General features: G+C 35.9%; 1 protein-coding gene across 4 annotated transcripts in view; it reads right to left on the bottom strand.

Moving 5' to 3' along the window:
* Nucleotides 1-14,882, bottom strand: part of MYO6 (myosin VI) — a 100,213-nt gene that overhangs the window by 29,099 nt on the left and 56,232 nt on the right. For all 4 annotated transcript variants that reach the window (XM_042830171.1, XM_042830162.1, XM_042830180.1 and 1 more), the window contains 7 exons: nucleotides 9,166-9,323; nucleotides 8,065-8,156; nucleotides 7,541-7,613; nucleotides 5,926-6,053; nucleotides 4,736-4,831; nucleotides 3,743-3,916; nucleotides 199-237 (listed from right to left, as the gene is read on the bottom strand). In XM_042830171.1, coding sequence (XP_042686105.1) covers nucleotides 199-237; nucleotides 3,743-3,916; nucleotides 4,736-4,831; nucleotides 5,926-6,053; nucleotides 7,541-7,613; nucleotides 8,065-8,156; nucleotides 9,166-9,323 — 760 coding nt within the window. The remainder of the gene's footprint in view (nucleotides 1-198; nucleotides 238-3,742; nucleotides 3,917-4,735; nucleotides 4,832-5,925; nucleotides 6,054-7,540; nucleotides 7,614-8,064; nucleotides 8,157-9,165; nucleotides 9,324-14,882) is intronic.

Raw genomic sequence — 14,882 nt, 5'->3', positions numbered from 1 at the left:
TCTTTTTGCTTTTTCAAGAAAGCAAATTATATTCATGAAATAATATTCCTCACCTCCAGAGCAGGATACTTTAAAGGTGCCATATAAATGCAAACTATTAAGCATTATTTATCACTGGACAGCTACTACCTTATTTACATGAGGTAATGGATAATTTGTTTCAGAAAATTATAGACCTACATCTCTGTATATACTTACAGTACTGTGAAGCTTCTCAAGAAGCAAATTTAACTGAGTCTGTAAAAGAAAACAGGTATTTCAATTGTCTTGCCATGACAACCACAGAAACATATGCACAAAATAGTGATATGGCATTACTGCATGCATGTGTATTGTTAGTAAACCAAACAGAACTGATAAATCAAACATTCACATTTTTTAACAGACAAAATCATGCAAGAGTGCATGAATGGTTCTGAAAAAACTGCTTGTGTTTAATTGAACAACACCTCCATGTGTCACCAGTTATTTACTGTAATATAATTGTGATAAATAAGTGCAAGTTTTTGTTGGAAAATAAAGGAAATAATGTCTGTGTAATAAAGTTATAAAGGAAATGAGACTGACAGCAATAATTAAAAAAAATAAAATTTGTGAAAGCCCAGATTTCATCTTTAACGAGTACTTGTAGTTAAATAACACAAAAAATAGATATGAAATATGCTCAGCTTTTTTCTTGACAACAATGACAACAATGTAGTCATCAATAGTTTTAAACTACGTTTACTGAAGCTGTATTGTGATTAACAGGAGGCAAGAGTACAGGATCACCAGATACGTAGGATACCAAGAGAAACCATCACTATTAAATATAAATTAGGAGGGACTTAAGTATTCCAGAACTACGTCAGAAAAATGGTTACACTTTTATTATATGGGTATGTCTATTCTACTACATATATGACTGTTGTATCAGCCTTTCTAGCTTACCAGCAAACGTTAAGCATATAGGCTGAAGTAAAACAAAATTCTAACCGTCCTAACAGATTCCTCATTTTCCATGCTGGCACAAAAAAAAGGAAAGGAATTGATTTTTGACTGATTTTTTTTTAAAAAAACCTGATGTTTCAATTACCTTGAGTCCAGGAAATCACATTTGTCTTAGCAATATGCATCACCTACAGCTGTTAGTCTTCCTTCCCGTGGATAAAATTTTTTATGTTTCATGGATATAGTTAGAAAGACAAGGAGTTTCACAAGAGGTATGACAAACACCAATAACCTCCTGCTCAGTGCTCACATACTCTTCATATCTGCTCTGGACGCAATCATTATGTTTTTTTAAGTTGGAAATTCTTGATTTCGGAGAGTAACGTTTATTTTCATTAAGAATTATGGTTCTGGTTGAAGAAAAGTACCCCTTCCTTATATTCCATGACTTCACAAGAAATAAGCCACAGCCTCTTTCAGGCAAATTTCACTGATGATTACACGAATAAGGTATATTGCTAAAACTGCTCTTTGAACTATCACAATTTAATCCATCATTGATGCATTAAGATAAAACCATCCCAAAGATTGTACATGTCTTATGAACTAATTCATTATCATTTCCTCAACTAGTTTCTGTGAATTAAAATTGATTAGTTATAAGGAAGGGATGTTTAAAGTGCTTTGTAAAAAACAAGTCCCTGTATCAGCTAAAAATTGTTGTATTTAGAAGAATTCAAGACTTGCTGACATACTGGCAGGCTATGAATTCTTGTTCTTACAAATATGCAATTTCTATTCAGATAACAGAATTTATTTTGGCAACACCTAACGTGAAATTATCAAGGCTATTAGTGTTCATCAATACTACATGTTGTGTCTGGGAAGGTAACAGTAAATGAATTACTGAAATTAACACATACATTCAAAATGCCATGGAAGTTGGAAACACGGAAAGAACTATAGATTGATGGGCCAGATCCAAAAAGGACTTTTAGTCACGTTCTATGTGCAGAAGTGAACGAGAAAATCCAAAATGCAATCCAAGAAGTTCCTTCACAATTGTTGCCCAACTTATAAAATGCCTCTGTTTATTTCAGCCTTTCTTGGACAACTGTATCTTTCACATTTCCACATTTACAGCAAGTGGGATGCTAAATCCAAGAGGAGCTGAAAACTGAGGTGGAAGAAAGTGGAAATTATCTCAAAGAATCCCAGTTGCTTTAATTTTGAAAATGCAATTACAAAAAAAGCAATGAATTCAGCTTCACATCAAACAGATGTGCGGTTGCAGGGCTTGCTTAGCAGGCGGCATATCTGCAGGTAATTCTGTTTTCCATTCTGTCTTCTGCTCGTGCATTTTACATTAAATCAATTGCTGTAGTTTAATTCTTCTAATCGCAATGTAATAAGAAGGAGAAGGACATAATAAAAGCAAAATTCAAGAGAGCAGGATGCCCAATATTAAAGTTTTATACCAAAACTACTACCTTATAAACCAGCTCTCTCTCTTATGCTTACTGGCTCCACCAGAATTTTATTTTTGTCTATGTAACAGCCCATCTCCAGAAGAATTCCCTCAGGAGAATTCCCTCTGCTAGACTGACCAATAACTTGGTGAAAGAGAATAAATGTATTGAGATAAAACACTGAATATAGATCTGAAGCAGAATATGGTTGCTTTTTTGTATATATACAAAAAGTATGTGCTAGTACCATATCCTTCCTTTTATTCCAGCTTCTGCATTCTTCAAGAACAGTTCTAAAAACTAAGCCACAGGATACAATTACGTAAAAAGGAATTTATCTCACAGTCCCAACTCAGTACATAACATAACTTAACATGGAACAGAAATGCAGAAACACTCTTTTGCTATTGGCAAGACCCCACTCTACTTGTACATTTCTGGACTGTCTAAGATATCTGCTTTCACCAGGAGGACTCTAGGAATGTGGTTTGGGGTTTTAAGTGCCTTAAGCTAGGTAGCATACAAAAAATGTTGCAACACTTTATTTGAAGGCATGTAAATCCTTCATTGGATCTGGCCCAGATATGTTGAGAAGAGCCCTTGCTGAAATTGCAGCAGCTCTGTCAACAGTAAAACCATGAGATTGAAAAAGTTACCTGTGGCCCATGGTTGTGCCTGCTTTTCCTCTCTTAATTCCCCTATAGTTCTCTTTCTAGACATCCTGAGCTGGAATAGTCCAGCTAAAATAAAATGCTGAATGAGAAAAGGATGCAGAAAACATTTGGAGAAGACAAGGTATGAAGGTCAGCTTTACAACGAGCAGAAGAAAGGAGAAAATGAGGAGAAGCATCAGATTCAGGTATCGAGAAAGGAAACATTCAGCACAATGAACATATTTCTGTGAAAACCATGACTACCAATATTTTAAGAGGAAAAACAATGGTTAGGTTAGGCACTGAATTTTGAACATAATAAACTGCAGCCAATTCATCTTACACAGTTAAGACAGGATGGAGGAACATCTTCTGCCACATTTACAAATCCTGAAAGTCCACTGAATTCAAATTTAGACCAAGATCTATGTGGCTTTGCAAAGTCTTGACTTCTGAATTACTGCAAAAACTCTGTAAGAACTACTGTAAAAGATATTTTGACAGAAATTTGAATGTACTGTTCTCTTATATTTCAGTAGGGGAAGAAAAAAAAAAGAGTATTCAACAAATTCTTTGTTGTATGAATCCCAGGTAACCACTAGTTCTCCCATCCTTAGGTTCTACTTGTTTCAGGTAATTTAGAAATGGCATGTATTACAAGAAAACAGATTATATGCTATATTATATTACCTTGAATTTGTTTCCCACACTGATGAAACTAAGTTTCCCAGCTTTTTGTTTGGGATCTTTGTTGTTATTAGTGTTGGATTCAAACAGCTGCCGAACAAACTTGTCCTTGGATTCACATATAAGAGATTCAAGTGACATGTGCAAAGCATCATTATTTTTTTCCACAAATTGTGTCTGAAAAGAAAAGCCAAGAAATAACAGCGATTAGTCTAGCTGCCCCAATGATTGAAGGAAAATTAACAAAACACAAAGCTTCATTCAGAAGTCAAGAAGAATACTTCAGGTAAGTATTTTCATGTTATTTCAAACTTTTCAACTGCATACACAAAGTAATGAAACAGACAGAAAAGAATATTACTGGAATCATGAAACAAATCATTATCCTAACCCCTTATTTTTTCAGACATTACATTTCAGAATGCAGTATTGAATGTTTCAATGTTTTTGTATGATGATTAATCATAAAAACATACAACCAAACAGATAGCATCTGAGGATTATAACTTCAGACTTTTCATATTCTTACATGAATAATTCTATTGCCAGAAGAAATGGAAAAGTATGACACATGACTTTTAGCATAGAATAAACAGGCATTGAATACAAGGACAAGTAATGTACTGAAAAGTTACCCTTCAGTCAAGCACTTCTACATTACATAGTACATTCCCCCCTCCAGATGCAAACTTCTGTTCACGTAAGATTTGTAGTAGATCAAAGACCAACATATTTAATTTTCATACTGTTACCTATAGATTTATAAGTAGCTCCTATACAAAATATGTCAACAGAAGCCCTTCATTTGAGAAATTAAAATGTATGTTAAAACAAACTACTTGTGAATTTCCTTCTGATGAAAGGAATGTCACTGTCTTTTCTTTTCTTTTCTTTTCTTTTCTTTTCTTTTCTTTTCTTTTCTTTACCAATAAACACCACAGAGTATTAGAAATCATAACAGAAATAACTGACTTCTTTTTGCTTAAATAAAATTACCGTCTCGTAGCATACTGCTCCTGCAAAATGCCGGATAATAAAGCCTTCATCATCTCTGATATTTCTGTGAACAGCCAGTTTAGACTTCCTAGGGATCTGGAATTAAGAATTTGAATTATAAAGAAGAACCAAATTACACCAGAAAGTAAGAAAAATTTATGGCTAAGACATCATCATGATTTTGCCAGGAGCACTAAATGTTGAAGGCAATGCTTCTTGCAGCACAGTTGTGAGGGCCACTACTATTTCTATTCAAACAAAAATATTTGAAAAAAAACCTGCTTTCATTCTCATTCACACAGTCAGAGACCTCAAATTCAAAACAGAAGTGATCAGGATTGCTAAGAGCACCTAGTCAAGTTTCTTTTTGCCTTTCCCCAACAATTTCTGTTTCAATTATTTTGCAGCTGGTGACAAGTTGATGAACAGCCTTGTCATATGAATAAGATTAGACTGAAGCTTAAAATGTTTTTAAAGGGTATATACACATACTGACAAGAACTTTTCATTACATGGGAACCTAAGTAAACAAGCTAAAGAAAGAAATTTAAGAAAAGTAAAGGGTTGGCAATTTTCTTTGGCTCCCATTGTTTGCATATTTTTCAGCAGGTATTTTCCCCCCCCTTTTTTTTTTTTTTTTTTTTTTTTTTTTTTTTTTTTTTTTTTTTTTGGCATTTCAACAGAAGTTATGTACAAAGTTGCAAAGATTTACATAAACCTTCCACAGAGTGCTGTACACTAAAGAATTAACAACAACAAATTTCACCTTGTGTGTTATTCATTTTCATGACTGAAGTGCGATAGATATTTCTTGCAAATCAAACATTCTCTAGAGCAAGCAAGCAATTTTGGAAAGAAGCAACAAAACAGCTAATCTGATATTAAAAAAATCTAAATTAAAATGTATTTTTGTTTCTTTGTCACGCATTACACACTAACAAATCTGAAATATAAGTGAAGAATATGGCTTTACTTCCTACAGGATATTAGAATTCCTAGAAGACTTAACAAGCCTTTTATGAACTTTTCAACAAACACAATAACCAAACTTGTCCTTAACAAAAGCACACAGATCTGCATGCAGTGTGGTATGGAATTTCTAAGGAAAGGTTTTCATTAAATTGAGTGTTACTATCAACCGTTTCAAGAACTGTTTTATTAAAAGAGGACAGCCAGCACAAATAACCTACAGAGAGTCTGAAATGGTCCTTGTGTTTTTGGTGCACAACTGAAGTGAAATGCTGGTCACTCGGTTGAGGAAGACGATTTTCTTCATCCAAAATATCCAGCACACCTATTAATTTTGCTTCAATCAAATCTGTTAATAAAACAATGTTCAAAATTGAATATCGCATACCAGAACTGAACATTGCAAATGTAAAATGCTACTGATCTTCTTCTTTATAACTATACTGGAAAAGCTGTTAACACAAAAATTCATTAATTTAATTCTATAAATTTGATTTGTTGATTTAATCAAGATTCTATAGCAAGTTCTAGTTATATCACAAGAAAGACAGGGCAAAGAGATAAGGCAAGGATTGTTTGATTTTTACTACTGGTCTCAAGCTCAATATAATCCTCTAACTCCCACAAGGTGTGAAAATGTGGTATGAGCATAGGTCTTTATCAGGTAATTGCTTGTAACAGATAACTGCTACCACTGGCCTGGACCAATACCTTAAACAAAGTCATATTTTTACAGAAACCACGTGTATTTTTCTCTCTCAGTTCAAAAGGCAGTAGAAAATCCTTTTCTCCTGATTATACAGTAACAGAAATAAAGCATAAGTGGTGTGGTTTAATCTGGTCATACTTTTATTAATTTACCTAAGAATAATTCATACAATGAAGAAACATAAAATTTGTGGTAGGGTGACATGGAATAGTAAAAGAGGTCGCGACACAATAACATTTTTAGGAGCAGGCTTACACATGCATTACTAAATCACTAGAAGAGATATGGTTTGCATTCATGAAAGCCACATATTTCCTATTGCTATGTTTTTATTCTCTCCTCCAGATATTTCTCTATTTCTTTTTCACAGGATGGCTAAGAGGGTTTGCTTGACACGAGCTATGTTTAGTGAAGTCAGCAGTACCATCTGTACGGTCCGACCCTACAAAGTGAAAACTTCTCCAGCAGAGCTACAGAAACTTAAAGAAGCCAACATTTTGCAACAGATCTTGAATTCTGCCACTAAATCCTCTGCTCAGTCAGGACCAACTAGTTACCACAAACTGCTGTAAATGCAAAAGCAAGATGAAATTCTCTTCAAAACACACCACTTTGGAGAATATACAGGAAAAAAAAGGTAATTTCAAGTGCCCCTGGCATTACAGTCTGTGCAAACCTAAGAGCAACAGTAACATCCGCAGCCTGTTGCCTCTACTTCATTTTGCTTCTTTGCTGATTGGCTCACCAAAAAAAGAAAAAGAACAAAACAAAACCAAACAAAGGTTGTTTGGGCTTTGTTTTTTAATTCCTTGAACTTTTTCTCCCAGACACCCTCACATCCTTCTTTATTTTATATTTTAGGCATTCTGAATAGCTTGATAAGAAAATGCCCAAGAAATTAACTTGTTACTACAGTTACTACAGTTACTGCACACTGTAGGACAACACAGATCTATTACCGTATGGAAATGCAACACCAGAAGAAGTTAAAAGAAATTACCACATTTCAACAGTGATTAAGAGCATGAAAATGCTAACCTTACCTTGTAGTCTAAAGCTGTTAGCTACTGTTAGCTTCTTTTCAAGATGATGCTAATGAATAGCTTGATATTTCAAGAAAAACATACCTATACAGTCCTGATTATCTACATAGCGTACTTCATTAACCCCCAGGCCTTCTTTTTGGTAAAGTTCTTGTTCCTTTATGAAGAAAAAAAAAGGAATAACACTAAAAGAGGAAACATCACATGTGACATATTTTTTACCCACAAAAACAGAGCATTCATGAACATGCATTTTAGCATTTCCTTGTACAGCTTAATATATTTTAACTTCACATTCTTAATGATAGAAAGTCCCACTAAATACAGGACGCTGTTCAGTATTTGTGTGCCCAATTTTAATGAAGGTAAGAAAAAGAACTCTTCAATTAATATCATTTCTTTTTTAAGAAAAAGAAGAAAGGAAGATGTTGCACTTAAGAAGCCACATTCTGTCCTAGCACAACTGCGTATAACACAGTAAGAAGACCATTTGCTGATTGACTTAGTTTAATCTGAACAAAATGAGCAATCTTATGAAAAACATTAGTTTAAGTATCTTCTTACTGAGAGGAAAAAAAAACCTCCCTAAATATAACAATATAACATACCTCTTTCAGAATCCTTTCGTTAAAAAATTGCTGCAGTTTTTCATTACAATAGTTGATACAAAATTGCTCAAAACTGTTGTGTTCAAAGTATTCTGAAAAACATAAGTTAAACCACTGTGATAAACCAGCCTTCCAAGAATTTATGTTAAGAGTAAATAAGAAAAGTTCCATAGTGCTAATATTTAAAGATGTATTCTGATATGCACGTGCTTCCTTCAGTAAAGGAAAGCTCTTACAGATCTTCAAGTTGCAAGCAAGACAGAGCAAAGAATGCTGTGACAGATCATACAAACCCCTGTTACTTGTATCTGGCAGCACACCAAAGCAATGTGCCTTACAGTGGCACTGTACCAATACAACTGCATGCATCTATGTCTGGCACATGACAGCATGACTCAGAAGACCCAAAAACAAAGGTGCCTTTTTACACTGTTCTGAGATAAACTTAGCAGAGCTTCTGCACTGGAGAAAATAAGCCCTGGTCTGAATCTCAGTGATTCAAAGATTGCAAAAGCTTTACAGGAAGCATCAATGCCCACCACCGGCAGGAAGCAACACGAGAATCCATAGAATGGCTTTGGTTGGAAGGGACTTTAAGATCACTTCCCACTACACCAGGTTGCTCAAAGCCCATCCAACCAAAGTCCAACTCTGCCCATCTTCCAAGAACACATAATCTTAATTCAAAGGCTTCATTTGCCTGTCTGTCAGCAGGCAGTGATCTCAAAACTCAATGGAAACACAGTATGCTTGTTCAGCATCTTCCGTATTTTTTTGTGGGCAGCCACAGTTCAGTTCCATTTCACATTTTCAGTCTTTCCAAAAGTAGTGTATATATAGACACCACAAGAATCAGAAAGCATTAAAAAGCTGCCCAGTTCAGCAGCGCTTGTTACCATTTCTATCAGGAGAAGCTCTACGTTCTTGTATATCAGGAAATCAAGACTTTATCTACTCTCTCAATACCCTCTTAAGACCTTGTAAACCACCCCATACACAACCACCAAAAATGAAACCATCAGACTCTCCATTACAGATCTTATCATTGAATCTTTGGTGACAATATTAGACTACCACAATATTCATTTGTGTTTAACTTACCAAAACCAGCTATATCTAGAACTCCAATGAAGAAAGAAGAAGTCTCAAATGGAAAACACTGGTTCACTCTGTTCACCACATGGTCAAAGAGATGACTGTATACCGTTTTAGCCAAGGCATCACGAGCATTGTTTGCTTGTTCCACCTTCAAGGGTACCCTATAAAATAAAAACAGAGATATTATATTCCAGAATTTCTCACTTCAAATTACTCAAATCAGGCCTTGAACCTTTCCTGTCTTTTTAAGTTAGGAAGCAAAAAGTCTGAGCCTAAATCCAAGTATCAGGACACAATCTTGCCAGGTAAGACTAAGTATATTGTATGTAAAAAGAATGAATAATGTTTCATTATTCCAGTAGCAATAAGATACAGATGATTTCCTTCTCATTCACAAAGTAATCCAAGATTATATTGTTAGTAGCCAGAGAAAGACATCTAAAATACATACATTGCCATCAACTATTTATTTAGGAGTTACCTACTTACAATGAAGGCTTTTGTTCAGTTTTACTCTGAAATCTTTGACTCCGTGTTTTCCAAAAGACAGTAATTGAAATTATAGCACTGTAAATGAACTGATAACAAAACAAACATCCACACAGATCTCATGGCGAAATTTAGATGCAATTCCAATGTAAGGAGGATTCTCTTCCAACACCAGAAGAACAACTTCCATCTCTTGTTATAAATTCATTTTATATTTCGACTATTAATTACAAGTTTATACTGTAATTAAGTACTTAATGTTATCTGGAGTTCTGAAAGAAACTCCCAAGTTCATAGTCAATGAAACGTGTGACTATGTACCATGGGAATATCAGGTAAATACACATTCTAGCTATACATATAATGTATATCTCACTAAGTCAATATGACAGAGACATGCATGTTTTTAAAAGGACATTTAACTGCCTTACTTCTTGCATAAATATATCCTACAAGACTTTTTTTCTTTTAAATAGGTTTCCAAGTAACAGACAGGAGTACCAAAACTAAATGCAGTTACACTCAGGAAATAACAAACTGCAACTTTACAAACAAGCAAGAATCTACATTTAAGAAATAACTCATCTTAACTATTCAGTCAATAGTTCAAGGTTTGAGGCTTGAGATGTGATACCCACAGAACTGCTCTGTCGCCCTCTCCAGGCAGCATTCTTTACACAAGAATATAGAGAAGTAAATCAGAAGGAAAACACTATATAGCTTACCCCCATTGCAACATTTCCTTTACTTCCCAGGATTCATGAGCACTAACTCATAATCACTGTATTTCTGAAAGATGACACATCTGATGCAGAAACGTGGGACTGATGGAGATCACTTTCTTTTGTGACTGATAAGACAGGGAACCAGATACTCTGTTCACTAAGGACACCTGAAGCTAGATTACATTAGATAGTAATTAGCTTTAACACACAATCTTGTCTTCCACTAAGGATCTCCTGACTTATCTTAGGGTAACAAGTAGTGACAGAAATCTTACCCTATAAATAGAAGGAAGATACCTTTACATTCCATTCTGATACATTTAAGAGATCAGAATGCTAATTCCCACGTGTCAGCAGCCACCTATTGCATAATACATACGACAGACTAAAAGCATTCACACTTCCAATTCTTTTAAACATTTTTTCAAGTGTGTTGAACAACATAACAAATAGTTGTTAGACTCTTAGAGCACGTGCTTAATAAAATGGCCCTATTCTTCAAAAATATCACGCTCTACCATCTTCAAGTACAATTCCAAAGACTGTACAAAAGCTATCTGAAATTATCATAGTATGCAGCAGAAACTTAAGAGGAAAAAAATGTAACCTGTAATGTTTTTTTTTTGCACAGTTGGAGAATGACAGAACCAAAAAATAATGCTGGAGTTTCATTGAATCTGTAAATACAGAAGAGCACTATAACATAACTGACGCTCAGAATGAATGACTTTCCTCTCGTGAACTTTCCTTCCTTGAGTCCCTCCTTTCCTCTGGTCTGCTCACTGGCAAAGCAGTCTCTTTTCTCCTATTTCTTGTCTGAACAAAAAAAGATGCATTTCCCTTCTTCCATTTCTCCTTCTCCCTCCTCCTCTATCTATCAGCTACTTGCAAAGAACATGGAAGGAATTATTCCAATTTTCTAGTCATCTGCAAAGTCTGTAAGAAAAAAACCTTGTTCAACCCTTGTTCAAACTTATTTATTTTATGAGGTTTCCAGAGATTCACAGAGTCTGAGGCCTAGGGGAAAGCTCTCTCATGGGCTAGGTTTATTCTGTGGACAATTCCATGCAGCCTTCAAAGATTCTTCAATATTTAATATGATTCAGTTTACTTATCCAGACCAAATGATCTGCAATTAAATACACGTAATTTGACCACAGTAGTCAACAGCTGGGGAGAGAGAGTAGATGAAGCAATACCCAGGAGCCACTGCCATCCAATCAGATTACCGCTTCACAAACAGAATGAAATAAACCCTACCTAATAAAAAGTTTACTTAATTAAAAAATATTTAAGTACTATCACTACAGATGCACTGCGGTAGAAAATGTCCTACTCCAAAAGGGGTATAAAGACTTGAAACAATGTCAGTAAAATGTTCCATACTGCAAATAATGCACTTTGTGATGATGGAGCTCTGCTAGAAAGCCTCCATGGAAAGGGTGAAGCTGAAGAACAGAGCAGCACACTGTATTTCCAGCCAATGAGGTGTACTGGACTTTGAATACAAACACATTATTTCTCTCTGTCAACGTGCTTTATATGGATGGCAAAGATAACAGCCAACAAGGTGATTAGTATGCTTTTTGGGGGAGACTAAAAAGGACACAAACCTACTGCAGCTGTCAAAACTCCCTGGCAGGCCACTGCGCAGTAGTATTTAATAAAATCCATGGAGACAGCAGTTAGCATCACTCTCCTACTGTTCCTTGCTGGCTCCATTGTGCCCAGCAGAACAAAGCATTTGTTATGCTCCAAGCTCAGCGATTTCAGCTGAGCCATTTATTCATTGTGACCTACAAGGACTCACATGATCTGCTCTCACACAAAAAGTCCCTAAGAAAGCGAGCAAGCAATGAGAAGCTCTTTGGGTGGCTGAACAAAATAAAACAATGCACTTGTCAAATTTCTAATACTGATAGCAATCAAATTGTTTCTAAATCGCACTGCCATAGCAAAACCTGGTGGCTACTTAGTGAATATACGCAACAGTCCACTCTACTCTCCTTGAACACACAGTAAGTCATATGTGAAGAAGATACTATTGTGCATTCATTAGCATATACTTGCTTTCAGCTCCACAAGTTCAGAAAAGGCTAGAGACAGAGGCTCAGTGCATTCATCTTTTGAGATTGTTGAGGGAGTCCTCTGAATCTTTCTTTGCCTTCCACAAAACAAAACACTGGGGAAAACTAAGATCTGCTAGCACAAAAACACAGCTACTTGTGCTTGCAGGCTTTTGAAACAGTATACTGCTAACTGTGCCTCAGGCTTATCAGAATAAATACAGTGAACAGAAAATCTTTACAGTCATAAATTCAAGGTGAATTCAAAGTGGTAGCAAAAACTATATATACGTATCAGAGTAAGTCAGAGTTATGTATAAGCACTTCAGATACAACTGGATAGTAAAAACATCAGTTTGACATGCCTTGATAAGAAACCTTGCTTGACAGGGTCACTTGAGAAGTGGTGAAAGAGAAGCAATATTTGTGATCCACTTTATTTTAGCGCTTGATACATCCCACCATTCTCAAAATTAAAAATAAAAGGCACAGTTTACCTATTTGCTATGTGTACAAAAGCCAAAAGCAATCAATTGTCAGAGACTGAGTCAATAGCTCACAAAAAGCACTTCCAGTGAGGTGCCAACAGAATCCAACATGGATGTGTTTTGTTCAAATCCCTCTGCTTACAACTTCCACTAAACCAGAATGTCAAATTATGAGTATTTTCATAAAAACATTCTGTTAATACTGAACTAAGGAAGAGAGCAGGAAATAAGATTAGAAAGAAAAATATTTTTTACCAACAGAAGACACGGTCTTAAATTCCACAAGACAGGTTTTGCTGAAGAAAAACATGTATACATGTAGTATACTCAAGAACAATGAAAAATACAAATGTAAGATGGGGAATAACCAGATGAGCAGTGACTAAAAGAAATTTCAATAGTGGATCACAAGACGAATCAAGGAAAAAAGGTTAAAAATCTCATTCAATCATGCATTCACGAGTGACATCCATTGTGTATGATATATAATTATCTGCTATAACTTTATCAGAAATACTGACAAAGGTTCTGCTGTATTAATATATCAAAGACTGCTGTCACTACAGGACTTGCATCTTTCTGGATGCTCAGGTTTATGAAAAGATAAAGATTTCTAAGGTTTCCATATCAGCTGGTAAGAAGACAAGATGATAGTGGTGAGGTTCTCAAATTAATAATAATTGAGGGAGAAGAAAAAAAAAAAAGAAAAAAAAAACAAACAATCACTTTCCAGAAATGCACTACTGAAAGCATTATGAAGAAATCCAGATGTTGAGCTTCCACAATCCTTGCTTATTAATTGTCCCTGTACTACAACTTTTTCAGTGGTAACCTCTATTAGGTTTTACCTCTTGCATGTTCTTTCTTTCCAAGTGTAGAAATGAGAGATCACCAAGAACTACTTTTTTGCTCCACCTAGAAATAAACCTCAAAGATCAGTTATTTCATGAAAACATGTTATCAGGACAGCCCGCATCCACGCTGAACTGAAGATCCCTGACACTCCACAAGAGAGGTGGGCCAGCAGGGACTAGGAGGTGATGGTTCCTCTCTACTCAGCCCTCTTGGGTCCTCATCCAGAGAACTGCATCCAGATCTGGGGCCCTTAATACAGGAAAGATGTGGAGTTGTTGGAGAGGATCCAGAGAAGGGCCGCTAAGATGATGAGAGGGCTGAGGCCTCTCCTAATAAGACATGCTGAAGGAGTGGGTTTTTTCAGCCTGGAGAAGACAAGGCTGCGAAGAGACCTCACTGCAGCCTTACAGTATTTAAAAGGGTTTTATAAAAATGAGAGGAATCAACTTTTTACAAGGGTAGACAGTGATAGGACAAGGGGGAATGGTTTTAAGCTCAAGGAGGGAAGGTTTAAATCGGATGTCTGGGTGATGTTCTTTACAGACAGAGTGGTGAGGTGCTGGAACAGGCTGCCCAGAGAGGCTGTGGATGCTCCATCCCTGGAGGCGTTCAAGGTGAGGTTGGATGGAACCCTGGGCAATCTGATCTAATACCAGATCTGGAGGTTGGTGGTCCTGCAGTGGCTGGGAGTCTGGAACTTTATGATCCTTTGAGTCCCTTCCAACCCAAGCCATTCTATGATTCTGTGATTCTACAAGGCACATTAACACAATAAATATGGCTTTCATAGATTAAACCTTCTGGTATGGCATGCATGAGGCTGTATTTCTGACTCAGTGAAAGCAAAGCAATCCGATTGTCCCCCTGAATCAATACAAAGCTCCCTTGCACTCTTCTGATGAGTGAATGTTAATTAGTTTTTTAATTAAAACATCAATGCATCCAGCTAAACATAGGGCAGCTTTCAATTTGCTCAAAACTGCTTAGCCCAGATTCAGGTTGACAGTTCTCTTCAACTGCAGAAAAAAAGAAAAAAAAATGCAGCACGTTCTGAGATGACACAGTCGTGAAACCAAACGCAGAAGCACGTAATGCAG

Source organism: Centrocercus urophasianus, unplaced genomic scaffold, assembly GCF_019232065.1.
Source record: "Centrocercus urophasianus isolate 14NV4802_14NV808 unplaced genomic scaffold, USGS_Curo_1.0 seq_10, whole genome shotgun sequence".
Taxonomy (NCBI): Eukaryota; Metazoa; Chordata; class Aves; order Galliformes; family Phasianidae; genus Centrocercus; species Centrocercus urophasianus.
The sequence above is the reverse complement of the archived record's forward strand: the minus strand, read 5'-3'. Positions and strand labels throughout refer to the sequence as shown.